This window comes from Aquarana catesbeiana, linkage group LG07 (genome assembly GCF_042186555.1).
Source record: "Aquarana catesbeiana isolate 2022-GZ linkage group LG07, ASM4218655v1, whole genome shotgun sequence".
Taxonomy (NCBI): Eukaryota; Metazoa; Chordata; class Amphibia; order Anura; family Ranidae; genus Aquarana; species Aquarana catesbeiana.
In genome coordinates this window covers 268,853,354-268,869,268 of record NC_133330.1, presented here as the reverse complement: position 1 = coordinate 268,869,268, position 15,915 = coordinate 268,853,354, and the positions used below count along the sequence as shown (strand labels likewise).

At 40.7% G+C, this 15,915-nt stretch overlaps 1 protein-coding gene across 1 annotated transcript in view; it reads left to right on the top strand.

Annotated features, from left to right (window-relative positions):
• LOC141103575 (ADAMTS-like protein 2) overlaps positions 1 to 15,915 on the top strand; it is an 84,727-nt gene that overhangs the window by 27,718 nt on the left and 41,094 nt on the right. The window contains exons 4-6 of the mRNA XM_073593317.1: positions 1,059 to 1,161; positions 6,564 to 6,709; positions 9,571 to 9,688. Of these exons, the coding sequence (XP_073449418.1) occupies positions 1,059 to 1,161; positions 6,564 to 6,709; positions 9,571 to 9,688 (367 nt within the window). The remainder of the gene's footprint in view (positions 1 to 1,058; positions 1,162 to 6,563; positions 6,710 to 9,570; positions 9,689 to 15,915) is intronic.

The window sequence follows — 15,915 nt, the reverse complement described above, 5'->3', positions numbered from 1 at the left end:
GCAAATTCAAAAAAATGTAAAAATCATAACACATACAGTACTGTAATCTTACAGATTACAGTACTGTATGAAATTATTTCACATCCCTTTTGTCCCCAGTGCTTTGGCCCATGCCCTGCTTGCAGTTTTATATGATATATACTGTTCTTTCTGCCTGGAAACTGGAGATTGTCCATAGCAACCAAAAAGTGTTCCTTTATGTCAAAAGTGGCTTTAGATCAGCTAGAAAACAGCGATAATAAATTAGAACACTTGCAGAATTGAGCGATAGTGAATCGTGGGGAAATGTATTTTATTATTATTATATTATTATTTTTTTTAATTATTTATATTTATTTATTATATTATAAATTATGTTTTTGTGTCTCAAACTTCATCATACCCGGGATATCTACTAGACTCATGTTTGGACAGATTTAAGTGTGTTATTGTTAAGAATTACAGGCCTACAATATAAAACGCCAAATTTCCATGCAAAATAATTGTACTGCTCTCAGCACCTAAAATCCGAAATAATCATACCGCCAGGGAGGTTAAAGTTCATGTGTGTGTAAAGACAGGTGTCCCAATACTTTTGGTAACATAATTTATATTATATTACAACATGATTTAAGCAACTGGATAAGGGTATGTAATTGTTGTATACATTATGAAATATTCTGTACATCAGCCTTTCTCAACCTTTTTAAAATGGAGGAACCCTTGAAATAACCTTTTGGCTTCAGGGAATCCCTGCTAAAAATTATTATATCTACAGCTCACAGTACATTAGTATGATGGTCAGTGTGAAGAATTCCCCCTTTACAGATAGCGAAAAGATTATTGGTGTGAGTGGTTACTCGTGTAAGAGGCAGAAATTGCCTATTGCCCAAGGATGCCCTAGCAACCTTTGAAGAAACCCTAGGGTTTCACGGAACCCTGGTTGAGAAAACCAGCTGTACATTATTAGTTAAAAATATGATAGAAAGTAATTTAGTATTATTAACAGCATCAGTTGGTATCTGTATGAGAAGGTTTGATCATATGATTAATCAATTATCTATTCTTTCTTGCTTCAGCTTTGTCCTGCTGGCTCTGCAAGCTTTAAACAGTATCAATGTTCAGCTTTTAATGCTAAGGCCTTTGGGAAAATGTATCATCGCTGGGTACCTCTATATCCAGGTCAGTTATTGTGATGTATTCACAAAATATATAAAATGCTCAAATTAGTTAGGTATGAACCCATTTGTAATAGAATTAGTCAGGTCCAGCAATATAAATGTTTTTATAGCTATGTAAATGATTTAATGTGATTGCTTATAGGATCTGTCAAGCTGAATAGTGATATTTAATTTATAGTCTGTCTCTGGAGAGCAGTATCCCCTGCGTGTTTCTTAGCTTTGCTAGACCCTTGGCAGCAAGTTGCTGACTCAACCTGAAGTTTTTGATATTCCAGAAATCTATATTTAAAGAAGAGCTGAGAGTTTTCAAACTTGAACTTGCAGTCAGGTGCAGAAAAACTTCAAACAAGTATAATATCTCTGGAGAGGCAGCTTTTACACAGCTAGGCTTCCCCTAATTAGGACCCAACAGTAGCTCAAACCATAGAAATGCAGACAGGACCTAAAGACGATTGAAAGGGCCTAAAGTAATTTTAGCTGCTAGTTTATAGGTCATATTTACAGCCAAAGCATTTTGGGGCCAAACCTATACCCCTTCATCAGGGCTATAGGAACAAAAATAAAACACAATCATATTGAAGGAAAACCGCGTCCAAGCATACCGTTTAAAAATAAAAAAAATTTCAGGCATTATTTGTATGTACATTTCATCTTTGATGCAATTATATACAGTATTTTTTATATATATATATATTTTTTACCTCCACACTCATTTGCAATTTTATTTTATACATTATTTTAGTCATTCTATGCATATACATTTGCACAAACAAGTGTAGTGCTTATAGTGTTAAATGCTTATAATGTTACATATGCATAGCAAAAAATATGGAAAAAAGGAAAAAGAGTCTTTATCAATTCCTAGTGCACAAAATAAAGTCTCTGATAATCTTCAGATGTCGCTTAAGTGCGAGAAGTTATTCATAATCCAGTGGTTACATGCAACATCCTAATCACCACGTGGGTAACTCATGCGGAAAAGTAAATGTGACGGACCCTCCACACGGAAAAAATGAAGGCTTACCAGAAGGGTTGGACTCATAAGAACGTATGCTCAATGAGTCAACAGAGCTTGTATTACTGACTGGTAATGAAAGGGGACCTCTTAACTGGATAACAGCGGAACTCCAAAGGTATCCAGAACTTTAGGGGAACCCTCTTTACAATGGATGGTAGCCCATCCAGTGGACCGTCTCAGGGAAATAGCCCATATGAAATAGAAAGGGGCCACATAGCATAATTCCGTTTGTAAAACAAATTTATTAAAAAGGTAAAACACTTACATTTCTGTAGTAAAAAAGCGCTTAGTATAAGATCATGGCAGGCAGTGAAGTCTACTGACGCGTTTCGTCTTACAAGACTTCATCTGGGGTGCTCAACCACTGCTGCCATGTCCATTAATATAGATACTGTGGCCCCCTTGATGAGAATCCAGCTCGTATCAATAATTATCCTGCACTTCCGGGTTCAGCCAAAATGGCGGACCCGCGTGCGTTCCAAGCCTCATTGTTATGTATCAATGTGCGTTCCAACACCCTACTTATATTTAGTAAATTTTGTGTAAATGCTTAATATATCAAATCCTGTGTGTTATTCCCATGCAGCACCCCTTAGAAAGAAAGAAGTCTGAAAGTAAAAAGGGGGAGAATCGGCAGTGTGTGGTCTCAGCGGTTTCCGGATTCACCATAATATAATGTATAAAGCTGACGTTGCGAGTAGGGACCACGTGACCCGACAGACGTCACCACGTCTGAGACGAGCACGTGCTTCTTCCTACCCCGTGGAACACTAAACGCAGGCACTGTCTCAAGCGTGCGTCCCAAGCCTCCATATGACGGTCGGCTGTGCGCGATGACATCAACGTCAATCTCACGTGACGACGCGGCATAGGAATAGTCCAATTGTGATATTTAAACCACGAATGTAAATAAACAGATAAATATAACCATAAATGATGAGATGACCTGTGGTGTATGGATGGCGATTCTCTCCTCATATCACCAATGCCAAATAATTGGAATTAAGTAGTGCAATTACAAAATAGTAAAATGAAAAAAGGGGAAAAATAATTAATCAAAAAAAGGTTATATTATGGTAACAGTGGACATAACATGAAATATCTGTATCCTCAGTAGAAATATGTGAGTCTCAGTGTCCTAAGTGACTAACCAGTGCTATAAAGTGGAGTGTATTTATCAATCACTAGAATACACTCCACTTTGGAGAGGGGATGCTTTGACCAGAGGCGTTTCCCGTCTGGAAACATTCTGGATACATGAGCTACAGTCCCTCTCTCCACGGGGGATGAATACGGAACTAGATATTAATGCATTTATCAATGATTCTTAGACCACGAATTTGTACTAATTTTTAGGAATATATGACATATTATTATATGTATATCTCCTGTTTTCTGGTGACCCAATGAGAATCCATATCGGACCTGTATAAAGACATTTCAATTAATCTCAAAACTAATTCTTTATACATTCACGTTCACTTAATTTTTATATTGATATTTTTGCAGATATTCACCCATTTCGGGGAAGTCTCATATCCCCCGATTTGAGTTTTCACTTTCAGATATAGTTCATTCATTCACTTTATATCACTGGTTAGTCACTTAGGACACTAAGACTCACATATTTCTACTGAGGATACATATATTTCATGTGATGTCCACTGTTACCATAATATAACCTTTTTTTGATTAATTATTTTTCCCCTTTTTTCATTTTACTATTTTGTAATTGCACTACTTAATTCCAATTATTTGGCATTGGTGATATGAGGAGAGAATCGCCATCCATACACCACAGGTCATCTCATCATTTGTGGTTATATTTATCTGTTTATTTACGTCCGTGGTTTAAATATCACAATTGGACTATTCCTATGCTGCGTCATCACGTCAGATTGATGTTGACGTCATCGCGCACAGCCGACCGTCATATGGAGGCTTGGGACGCACGCTTGAGATGGTGCCTGCGTTTAACGTTCCACGGGGTAGGAAGAAGCACGTGCTCGTCTCAGACGTGGTGACGTCTGTCGGGTCACGTGGTCCCTACTCGCAACATCAGCTTTATACATTATATTATGGTAAATCCGGAAACCACTGAGACCACACACTGCCGATTCTCCCCCTTTTTACTGTCAGACTTCTTTCTTTCTAAGGGGTGCTGCATGGGAATAACACACAGGATTTGATATATTAAGCATTTACACAAAGTTTACTAAATATAAGTAGGGTGTTGGAACGCACATTGATACATAACAATGAGGCTTGGAACGCACGTGCGTCCGCCATTTTGGCTGAACCCGGAAGTGCAGGATAATTATTGATACGAGCTGGATTCTCATCAAGGGGGCCACAGTATCTATATTAATGGACATGGCAGCAGTGGTTGAGCACCCCAGATGAAGTCTTGTAAGACGAAACGCGTCGGGAGACTCCACTGCCTGCCATAATCTTATACTAAGTGCTTTTTTACTACAGAAATGTAAGTGTTTTACCTTTTTAATAAATTTGTTTTACAAACGGAATTATGCTATGTGGCCCCTTTCTATTTCATATGGGCTATTTCCCTGAGACGGTCCACTGGACGGGCTACCATCCATTGTAAAGAGGGTTCCCCTAAAGTTCCGGATACCTTTGGAGTTCCGCTGTTATCCAGTTGAGAGGTCCCCTTTCATTACCAGTCAGTAATACAAGCTCTGTTGACTCATTGAGCATATGTTCTTATGAGTCCAACCCTTCTAGTAAGCCTTCATTTTTTCCATGTGAAGGGTCCGTCACATTTACTTTTCCGCATGAGTTACCCACGTGGTGATTAGGATGTTGCATGTAACCATTGGATTATGAATAACTTCTCGCACTTTAGCGACATCTGAAGATTACCAGAGACCTTATTTTGTGCACTAGGAATTGATAAAGACTCTTTTTTCTTTTTTCCATATTTTTTGCTATGCATATGTAACATTATAAGCATTTAACACTATAAGCGCTACACTTGTTTGTGCACTTGTTACTTTAGACAAATATCCTATTTGTGGTGTGAGCTGCTGAGTTGTCAAGTAAGTGCAGGGTTAAACTTTTTCTTTTCTGTTTATGCATATACATTTTCTAATTTTATCACTAAATCCAATTTCACGTGACAAATTTTGTTGCCATTAAGTTTGTTTTTACAATTTGTGGTATAAAAACTGTTTTAGATTTGTTCTAAAAGCCCTGATAAAGCAGGAGTGGCTTGGGTCCCCAAAATTCTTATGTACATGTTCTAAAAATGCACTGTATACTCGGACAAAATTTTTCAGCATTATGATTATGTTTTATATGTATATAGCTCTGATGAAGGGGGAGTAGTTTGGCCCCCAAAACGCTTTGGATTTATAAGACCTATGTACCAACAATTAAAGTGGTTGTAAAGGCTAAACTATTTTTTTTACATACCAAACATGTTATACCTAGCGGCTCTGTGCAATGTATTGCACAGAGCATCCCAGAATCTTCTCTTGTGGGGTCCCCCACTGGTGCTCTTGGCTCCTCCTCTTCCCTATACGCCATAATAGGAAGCTGCTTCCTATAAGGGGACATGTGTGGGCTTACTCTTGAGCCAGGATGTGTGCTTCCATAGACACACAAAGTGTGGCCTGGCCCTGCTCTCTACTCACAGAATTTGATTGACAGCAGCAGGAGCCAATGGCTCCAGCTGCTGCCTCTCTGTTCTGTCCTGTGAATGCAGGGACAGAGGAGAGAGATGCTACAGATGGGCAGAGCGCTGGATCAAGTACGTGCACATTTTTTACCTTAATTCATGGAATGTATTAAAGTAAAAAATGTTATGCCTTTACAACCGCTTTAAATTTACCCTTGACTCTTTAATCATCTTTTCGTCTGTCTTTCCTTTCTGTATTTTTATGGATTGAGGTTTATGGTATTCCAGCTCATCTTTAGGTGTTCCAATTCTACCCATTGTATTCTCCATGATTTTAGTTAAATAAAAAAAATCCAAAAGGTGAGTGCCCCCCCTTGTGATAGAATTGTAGGTGTTCAAGCATAATAACTCAAATGCAGAGATTTTGGAGCCAGAATCCCAGAGACATTACAAGGGAGAGATGGAAGCACACACCAAAAGCCGCTCTACTGCAAATGTGCAAAGGCTTCAGCTCCATCCCCTCCCGAACCTAATCGTAGAGGTCTCTCTTGTATGTTTCTGAGAATTGGCCATGACAAACCCTGTGGGATCTGCACCTGACAGGGATTGAATCACAGAGTGACTGAATTAATGGAGCTTGGAGTGGTGCTGCATGCTCGACTGGGGTTCAGAATCTCAAAGAGATATTTGAAACTGCTGTCTGCCTAAATTAGTTCTCTGTTCTTTTTTTTCTCCTCTCCTCTATCAGATGATTACACAAGTATTTCTAGCAAGCCCTGTGATCTGCAGTGCACCAGCACCACCAGAGAACGTCAGCTCTTAGTACCAGCCCACGATGGGACAAGCTGCAGAGACAGGACGTTTCAGGGAGTTTGTATCAACGGCAAATGTGAGGTACCGCTGAGGCTGTGGCTATCATATATATGTCGTATTATTAGGAAATTCCTAATTTTTTAATACTTTCTTTTTAAAATACAGGAACTTTGTTTGCCTTACACCTGTAAACATTCTGGGGTGTGATTTCCTAAAGGCAAGTGTGCTTTAGATTTTTTTTTTTTTAAACTGGCCAGATGTTGTTAAGAATCTTCTTCTAAAATGAAAAGAAGTTCAAGTCAAACCTGAACCCTGCCGGCCATGGCAGGACCAAGAGTTGGGCAATATTTTCCACTCTTTCAAAGTAACCTTTTTCTTCTCTAACATTCTGTAAACTAGCTGCTTTAATCGCTGTGCAAGCACTATCGTATGCCTTCATGTACCTCTCATAGAACATCCAAGCTAGTCCGCCCTTTCCTGCCTACCAGTTTATTGTTTGCTCTTCATCGTGATGGGCTTCAGCAGTGTCCAACAGGGAGCTGCAGAAGGTTTGCAGCTCCCTGTTGAACACTGGTTTGAGATTTGTAGTGCTTTTGTGAAGTCAACAAAAAATATAGACACACACTTGAGGGTCCTCAATCTACCTTTAAACACTTAAGGAAAGGAGCAGATACCTTTAAGGTTATGGTTGATTTGAAGATGTCAAGCCAAATAACCAGATTTCACAGGCAATAAAAGCATGTCACATTTAAGGCCCTGTTCACGCTGGGACTCTTCTAAACACCTTTCTCCTGGCAGGAGAAAAGCACCTTCAAAAACGGGACTAAGCCACATTTTTGCAAGCCTGTGTAGGCATGTCAAGCATATGGGCATTCATCCATTCATTTAATTGGCCAGAATATTAATTTACTCTGGCCATTGAAATGAGTAAAGACTCAAGCGCTAAACATGCCTAGTGCTTAAGTGCGTTTAGGCTCCTTTTGGAATTTTTCAGCCAAAACACTCCTCTCTTAAATGCACAAAGGATAATTTTTTCTCTCCTCTAAACTCCTGTGAATGCCCATGTGTGCATCGACACATAGGCTAACATGGAGAGGCAGAAAAAAAAAATGTCTAACGCCTGTAAGACAGGCATTTTTGCGCTGCAGTGTGCATAAGGCATAAGTCTTCAATGCAAGACCATAAAGACCTGTCCGCATAATGTAAAGGTTTTACTACAAAGATAATTTCCAGACTTTCAGAAACATGGATGTTATAGTCACATTAGATTGGTGTCTTCCTAAATGTCCATTGTCCCTGTTTTAAGAAACATCTCCTATGTTGGCCATCATTGAACAGAAATTAAATAAATTTCAATGAAAGATGCAAGATCTGCTGGAAAAAGCCTCCTTCCCCTTGTTCCTGGATCCACTACAACATTATCTGGCTGAACTATCACATAGGTTCCTCTATGTCCAAGATATCTGCCTGCACACGGCTGACCAAATGTGCTCAATATTTATGTAAACGTTCGTTTTTTGTTTTTTTTTAAACAAGCATGTCATAATTACTTGCTCTGTGCAGTTGGTTTTGCACAGAGTGGCCCCGATCCTCTTCTTCTGGGCTCCCTCAGCGGTGCTCCTGGCACCTCCTCTTCTCGAGTGCCCCATCGGAGAAGCGCTCTCCCTCGGGGCATCTGTGCTGGTGCGCTACTGTGTCCTGCTGCTAAGTCCATTGACACAGGCAGCAGGGCGCTGCTATCAATCTATCCAATCAGGTCCCAAGAGACTGGCTGGAGCGGGTGTGCTCGTCCCCGTTGCAGGAACGATCGGGCTCAGGTAAGTAAAAGGGGGGGCACTGGGGGGCTGTTGCACTACAAGAGGTTTTTCACCTCAATGCATAGAATGCATTGAGATGAAAAACCGTGAGGGTTTACAACCCCTTGAAGCTGACCATAGATGGTTCAAATCTTGGCCGGTCCCTGCTGAACCGGCCAATACTCGAACTGTCTATGGGCAGGCTGAATGTACCCAAGTTGGTCAGTCAATCAACTTGGGTATAACCAGCCTGTTGGTTTTTACATGCAATAATTGCTAGCAGCTATTATAGCCGTTAGCAGATATCACTGTGTTCTCCTGGTGGGGAGGGCTCCCCCCGCTGGGAGAACACAATGGTTCAGTGGGAAGGATTCCACCATCAATGCTGACTGTAATGATAGGGGAATAGAGCGATTTTCTTTCCTGCAACCCGTGGTTGCAAGAAGGAAAATCATTCAGTCTATGGCCTGCTTTACATGCATTCCAGTTCAAGGTATTGTCCAATGTTTTCATTTTTCTTGGGAATCTGTTTTGCTCTAGAAAATGTCTCAAGGACTGATCAAAGCATTGCTATAAATACGCTTCTGTAAGCTCAGTATGGAAACAGAATAAGCTGTAATGTCTTGCTGCACAGGTTTTTTTGGCTTTGACCATCAACTATTTGAAAGTGTCTCTGTGGCTACATACAATATTGACTTATTGATTTCTGTGACTTTCCAAGGCAGGCTTTCTTCTTAATAGAGTCGACTTGTCCTGAGTGATCCCAAAGCGCGGAGCAGTTTGCTATTAATAAATGTATAAGGGTTCAAAGGACATTAAGAGGTGCTTGCTTACTATAGAAAGCTTGATTTTGTACTCTGTACAAATTGCTTTGTGTATTTTTAGTTTATCTCTGTATGTTTTTTTATAATGTCCCAGTCCAGCAATTGTTTTAGAGTGGAGAGGCTAGAACCTCTTTCAGGGACAGAGACAGCAATAAAAACTCTACATAGCTTATTATACTTCTCTTCTTTATCCAACTAATTTAAACACTTTGGGTAGATTTCTACTTTGCTAGCTGTGATTGATTTAAATGTATTGTTTTTGAGTTAATACCTTTACTAACTCAGTTAATGTCCCAGTTTCCATGTACTTTTTTATCTACAGCCAGTAGGATGTGATGGGAAGCTATATTCAGCCAGATCATTGGATAGATGTGGCGTTTGTGGAGGGGATGGAAGTACATGTTACAGGGTCTCAGGAAGCTTCAGAAAATGTGTTTTGGGTAAGTTACCTAACAATAGACAATGTATTACATAGCCAAAGATGTGTGATATTGGATGTAGGCATGATGTACTGCCAGAGCCGTGAGCCCAGCGAGTGGGGGGGGGGGTCGTGGGCACAGTGGCTGCATATGATGGGCACAAGTGGCTGCATATACAGTACTGGGCACAAGTGGCTGAATTTGATGGGCACAAGTGACTGCATTTTATGGACACAAGCGGCTGCATAGGATGGGCACAAGTGGCTGCATATGGTGGGCACAAGTGGCTGCATTTGATGGGCACAGTGGCTGCGTTTGTTGGGCACAATAACTTCAAATGATGGGCAAAAGTGGCTGCATATGATGGGCACAAGTGCCTGCATATGATGGGCACAAGTGGCTGCATTTGATGGGCACCAGTGGCTGCATATGATGGGCACAAGTGGCTGCGTTTGATGGGCACACTGGCTGCGTTTGATGGGCACCATGGCTGCAAATGATGGCACAAGTGGCTGCGTATGATGGGCACAAGTGGCTGCATATGATGGGCACAGTGGCTGCATATGATGGGCACATGTGGCTGCATATGATGGGCACACGTGGCTGCATATGATGGGCACAGTGGCTGCATTTGATGGGAACAATGGCTGCATTTGATGGGCACAGTGGCTGCATTTGATTGGCACAATGGCTGCATTTGATGGACACAGTGAGGCTGCAATTGATGGGATGGGGGGTTCAGTATTTTTCTGTTTGTTTGTGCCCCCCCAAAAATTTTGAGCACCAGCCGCCACAGTTCAGGATTATGCAGGACCTTAGGCATATACGTATTTGGGAAATCCATTGGCTATGTAGCGATCTAGTGCATTTAGACAAATACATTAATTTATTATAAAATCATAAATCATGCTCACAGATACTTCAGAAGTATATCACCCATCAGAGCCTGCAGCAACAAGATGAAATCAGGCAACCCTCCATGTCCCACAACAGGGCTGCACCAGTAAACCAGGAATTGTAAATTGAAATGTTGTTGATCAATGTGCACTGAATGGTGGAGGACCCATCAAGTGGTAGAGGGTGACTGCGGCACCCACGTAGCTCCAGGCAACAATTTGGGTTGTGGGATCGGTATAGTTTAGTTCATAATAGGAATAATCTATGATCCAATTTTAATTATCAAAAGGAATAATCTAAGTTTGCTTCCCTGAATATACAGTATATTCATATAAAGTTGAAGGACAAAACAAAAAATAAAAAAAGGGGGAGTGGCGAGAGAACATGTAATGTACATGTCTGCCTAGTTGTCATTGTGAGTGGTTTTAATCATATTAAATAAATGTTCACATGATGGTTTTTGTTATTTGCCTTATGATATGCCCATACTGGTAATCAAAATGGATGAATTTCCCAGAAGGGTGATCATTGGAGTTGTGTGTAATAAGTGTGTTTTTAACCTCAAGATCTCATGTCCCAGGCCAATAGGGTGAGAGTACGCCCAGGAGGGTGTGATGACACAGAGTTTTTTTGGTGATGGTTCACATGGTACAGCACTTTGAATGTTGGATGCATAGTTTTAGGTGGAGTGTGGCTTGGTATTGAGTAATGATGCACCGAAATTTAGGCTGCCAAAAACTATTGGCGGAAAATAGGGTTTTCAAATAAGTGCCAATAATAGCTGCCGAAAATGCCTTTGATTTTGCTGCGATTTTACCACAATTTTGCTGCGATTTGACCTTGCTTATGGTGTGTTTTTCATAGGTCATGTGACTCAAAAAATGCATCAAAAACGCAACACGTGTTCATTTTTGATGCGTTCTTGCTGCGTTTTAAATGCAGTTAAGTGGGGAATTGTGTTTTTGGTATGGTTTGCCAAATATGCACTAACATTGCAACAAGCAGGATTTTTAACACCACTTCAAGTGGTGCCGATAAAGGCTGACAATAAATTCATATTCATTTAAATTCATGTTATTAATTAAAAAGTCAAATATGATACAATCAGTTATAAAAAAAAAAAAATATATATTAAAAATCTTCAATTTCAGTTTCGGCCAAGTGCATCCTGAATTTTTGGTTTCGGTTTCGGCACCAAAATTTTCACTTAGGTGCCCCACTAGTATTGAGAACTAAATTGCAATACATTTTTACAGAAAACACTATGATATTATTATTGTTTATGAAGTTATCTTTAGTTTGAAGGTAACTCTTCAATTGCATAAAAAAAGGATGGTTTTTCACCTCACTAATGGCCCATTCACACCATCAGAAAATCCTAAGAAAAATTCCGCTTTCAAAGCGATCGTACGATAATCTGATTGTTAGCACACAGCTTTCAAGAGCCAATCATGACAGTTCATCATCATGTTATCCCATAGGACAAACATGAACATTTTTCTTATACAGTTTTCATTTTAATAAGTACAGTTGTTGTTCGAAAACACATTACAAATACACCACAACACATTACATCACTTCCAAATTTTAATTCTGTCGTACAAGAATTCTCGTCACTTTACTAAACTCTTCATTTTCGATATGAGACTAGCATGCAAAAAAAAAATGGACGGTCATTTGTCTGATAATCTCATTGTGTGTACTAGGCTTAACACTGGGTCCTAAAAGCACCCTGATGCTCGGCAAGGGCATTGTATGCAAGCTGGAATTTTATCTGAACATTTTGGCGAAGCTGTGCATGGAAGATTTTGCTGAACAATTGGATTTATATTGATATCAGAGACACTTTCACAAGGGAGTGGACTGCATAATATTGTAATTTATGCTTTCAGTTTTGAGTTTTGGCCGGAGTATTCATTTAATTTGTTTTATGGTAGAGTTTCTGGACACTAATATTAACTCTGTTAAGTAGATAAATGAATGCACTATAGTAGCACTAGGGCTGCATATTTATAGTTATATTGATGGTTTTTAGACAGTTTGTACAGCTATTGCAATATATGCTGCCATGCTCCTGTGAATCATAGTCACTACTAATTAGCGTAAGTTCACCTTTACAGAAAAATCTGTACGGTGAACTTACACAGGACCCCCTTCTCCCCCCTCCCCCCCAGTCACGCTGACCTGTTGCATGGCAATCTCCCGTTCTGAGCCTCGGTATAGCCGCTTCAGGGGTCCGGGGCTTAGAAATCCCCTCAGCATTCACGTGTCTTCTTCCCCGCTGACAGGACGGCGTGACGGCGCTGACCAATTAGAATGCTCCAAAACAGCCCTCCTGACGTGGTACCTTTTGGAGATTCAGATGCGTAGATTTCAAAGCCCCGGACCCCTCACGCGGTTACACCGGGGCTCAGAAGGGAAGATCTCTGCGATCCAGGTCAACGGGACTGGGGGGGGGGTAGTGGTGAGGAGGGGGTCCTGTGTAAGTTCACCCTACAGATTATTCTGTAAAGGTGAACTTGCCCTTTAAGGCTAGCCCATGGTTAAAGTGTTGCTAAACCCAGTAATATGAAAATAGTTCATCTGCCCAGCCCCCCCCCCCAGTTCCCACAGCTTATAAATCTTCTTTTTACATTAAAATACTGCCACTATATACCTTTTTGGCTGATCTGTATACCATGGTCATGTGATAAACTGCAGGGTCTGCCCAAGTGCTGAGTGTTCATGTAGGAGGAGATTTCCACTACAACCTGTGTCCTCATGTTGTTATGGAAGGTGGATCATCCATCAATCAAGATGTGACATCCCACCCACAGTGTTCTTTTTAAGTTACTGGGCTTGGTGGAGGAGGGAAGGACTGGGCTGTCATTTAGGATCTGTATACACGCCCACATGTATGATGTCAATATCATGTGACCTGAAAAGCTCAGCTCAACAAGGATATATTCTCTTCAGCAATAGAGACCAAACTGAGCATGTGCAGAGGGACCACTCTGACTCTGTCTTATCTGGCCTTGCCCGGAGAGACCCTGCAGGAGGGGGAGGATCTGTGCATACAGGATCAAAGAGCCTTTTTACAAGTACAAAGGATTAATCACTTAAGTTCCATAGTGAGTATAACAAGCATACTATTCTGCATATACAGGCAGATTTTACTGTTGTGGGTTTAGTAACACTTTAAGCTTGAAAAAGGTAGGAATTCCCCCCAAAAAGTTGTCATAGTGATTCCATAACGTAGAAGTGTTGCTTGGAGCTACATGGGCACCCCATTCATCCTTCACCTCTCGGTGGGTCCACTGCCATTCAGCACATAGCAATCCTGGACACAATTCTTGGCTTGCTGTTGCAGCCCCACTGTGGGCCATGAAGGGATGCCTCTTGTCACCTTGTTGCTGCAGGTTCTGATGGATGATAGATGGATGATATACTTCTCAAGCATTTGTGAGTGCAATTTACGCTTTTATAATAAATGGATGTATCTGTTTTAATGCACTGGATCACAGTGGCCTTTTCTTCCTCTTTATCTTCGGAAATGATAACCGTCTGTCTTGCTGATCTTCTGCTTTCGCACTTTCTGAGATTAGTTTCGACATCCCTTGAGGTATACTCATTCCGGGTCAATGACTCAGACAGTATTGAAGCCAATGTATCAGTATGAGGTCCAGGCAACTCACATTTTTACAAGAAGATCAGAAATGACAAACCCACATTTTTCTCATGGCGGTTTTCCTTTATAGATCTCTCTCTCTCAAAGGCAAGTGAATAAAGTACAACACAACAAAGATCTTTTCCTTCCATGACAGAAATATCAAATACATAAAATTATCAGTTCTATACTTGGGAATTCTTTACATATCCCAGCATACTGACATATCCCCAGTCTGCCTATTTATAATGACCCTGTCACTGTAGCTAGTATCAATGCCTTCACTTAGCAAAATTCTTTTCTTTATTATTCATCATGTATAAATAGAGAGAATATTTTATCTTTTGACCTCTCCCTGATCCCCAGACTTTTATGATCATAGGGTGGCTGAACTTTTTCCACATTCTTCCTTAGTGGACATTTCTAGTTTAGATATTTAAAGGTTGTTTTTCATGCACCACGTCTTTAAGATCCTCCCCGCTGATTTTTTAGCAATATTCAAGTCAGGGGTGCTGGGTTGCCAACTATCTGTATTTTCATTGACAGCCTATAAAGAGTTGCCAACTATCTGCATTTTCATTGACAGCCTATAAAGAATTATCAACTATCTGTATTTTCATGGATTAGAACAACATTCTTCTAATCTAATCAATATCAGCTGCTTTTTTGCCTCTGCTGGTCCATCCATCTTTATTTCTATTGGTTCATCTACCTAACTTTAGCAAAGACTTGGACAATGCTGCACCTGCAAGATTAGCTGCACAGCAATTGTGAAAGCCTCTTGTCTTACCAGATAGTGAGATAACAGACCAGTTACTTGATAAACAACATAATAAAATAGTGTAGACTGTTGAAAAGTTAGCTGTTCTGCTGATTGTTGCATTACCTAACTATGTTGATCTAAAGGAGATCAGTCAGCCTATTTTAGTGCTACTAGTGTCTTCTACATAGGATGATATCACAGGCGTGCGCAGGGGGTGTGCTTGGGCACACCCTAATTACTATAATTCCCCTACTGCCCTGGCTTCCCCTCCGTGTTGCGCCCCCACCCGCAGTGCTGCTGGCTTCCCTCCTCTCCTCTCCCCCCCGGCTGCTGCGGGGATGTTTCAGGATGGAAAGCAGGGGAAGGGGCTAGTTTATATGTAATTCCCCAGCCCCTTCCTTTTCTAAATGAACACACTCACTCACTGCGTTCATTTATAACTGAAGCGTAGCAAACTTTGTTTACTATGCTTCAATTTGTGAATGAACATGAAGCTGCTCAGCAGAGAGCTCTTCCCATTCATTCACTGTCCAGAGCTGCTGAGGCTGCAGGAAAAGGCATGCGTGTTTGAGTTTTGGGGTGCGCACCCTAATGCAATAGTCTGCGCACACCTATGGATGTTATTTTTGCTAAAATGCTAACATAAGGCTCCATGCACACTGGAGCTTATAAACGGCAGTTTATTGGCGTGTGGGCGTTTTTTTTTTTTAAAGCCCATAAACTTCACTCTATGTTAGCCTATGTGTCCATGCACACATGGACGTTTTTTTAGCTTTAATGAGCAGTGGAGTTTATGGGCCTTTTTCTGAACGCCAGAAATTCGCGTTCAAAGTTTTTCACCGCTAAAAAATGCCAAACGCTCATAAACGCTCATAAACGCACATTAGTTAGCTTTCAGCGTTCTATTTTTTCAATGCATTGTGGGAGTTTGGAATGCATTGT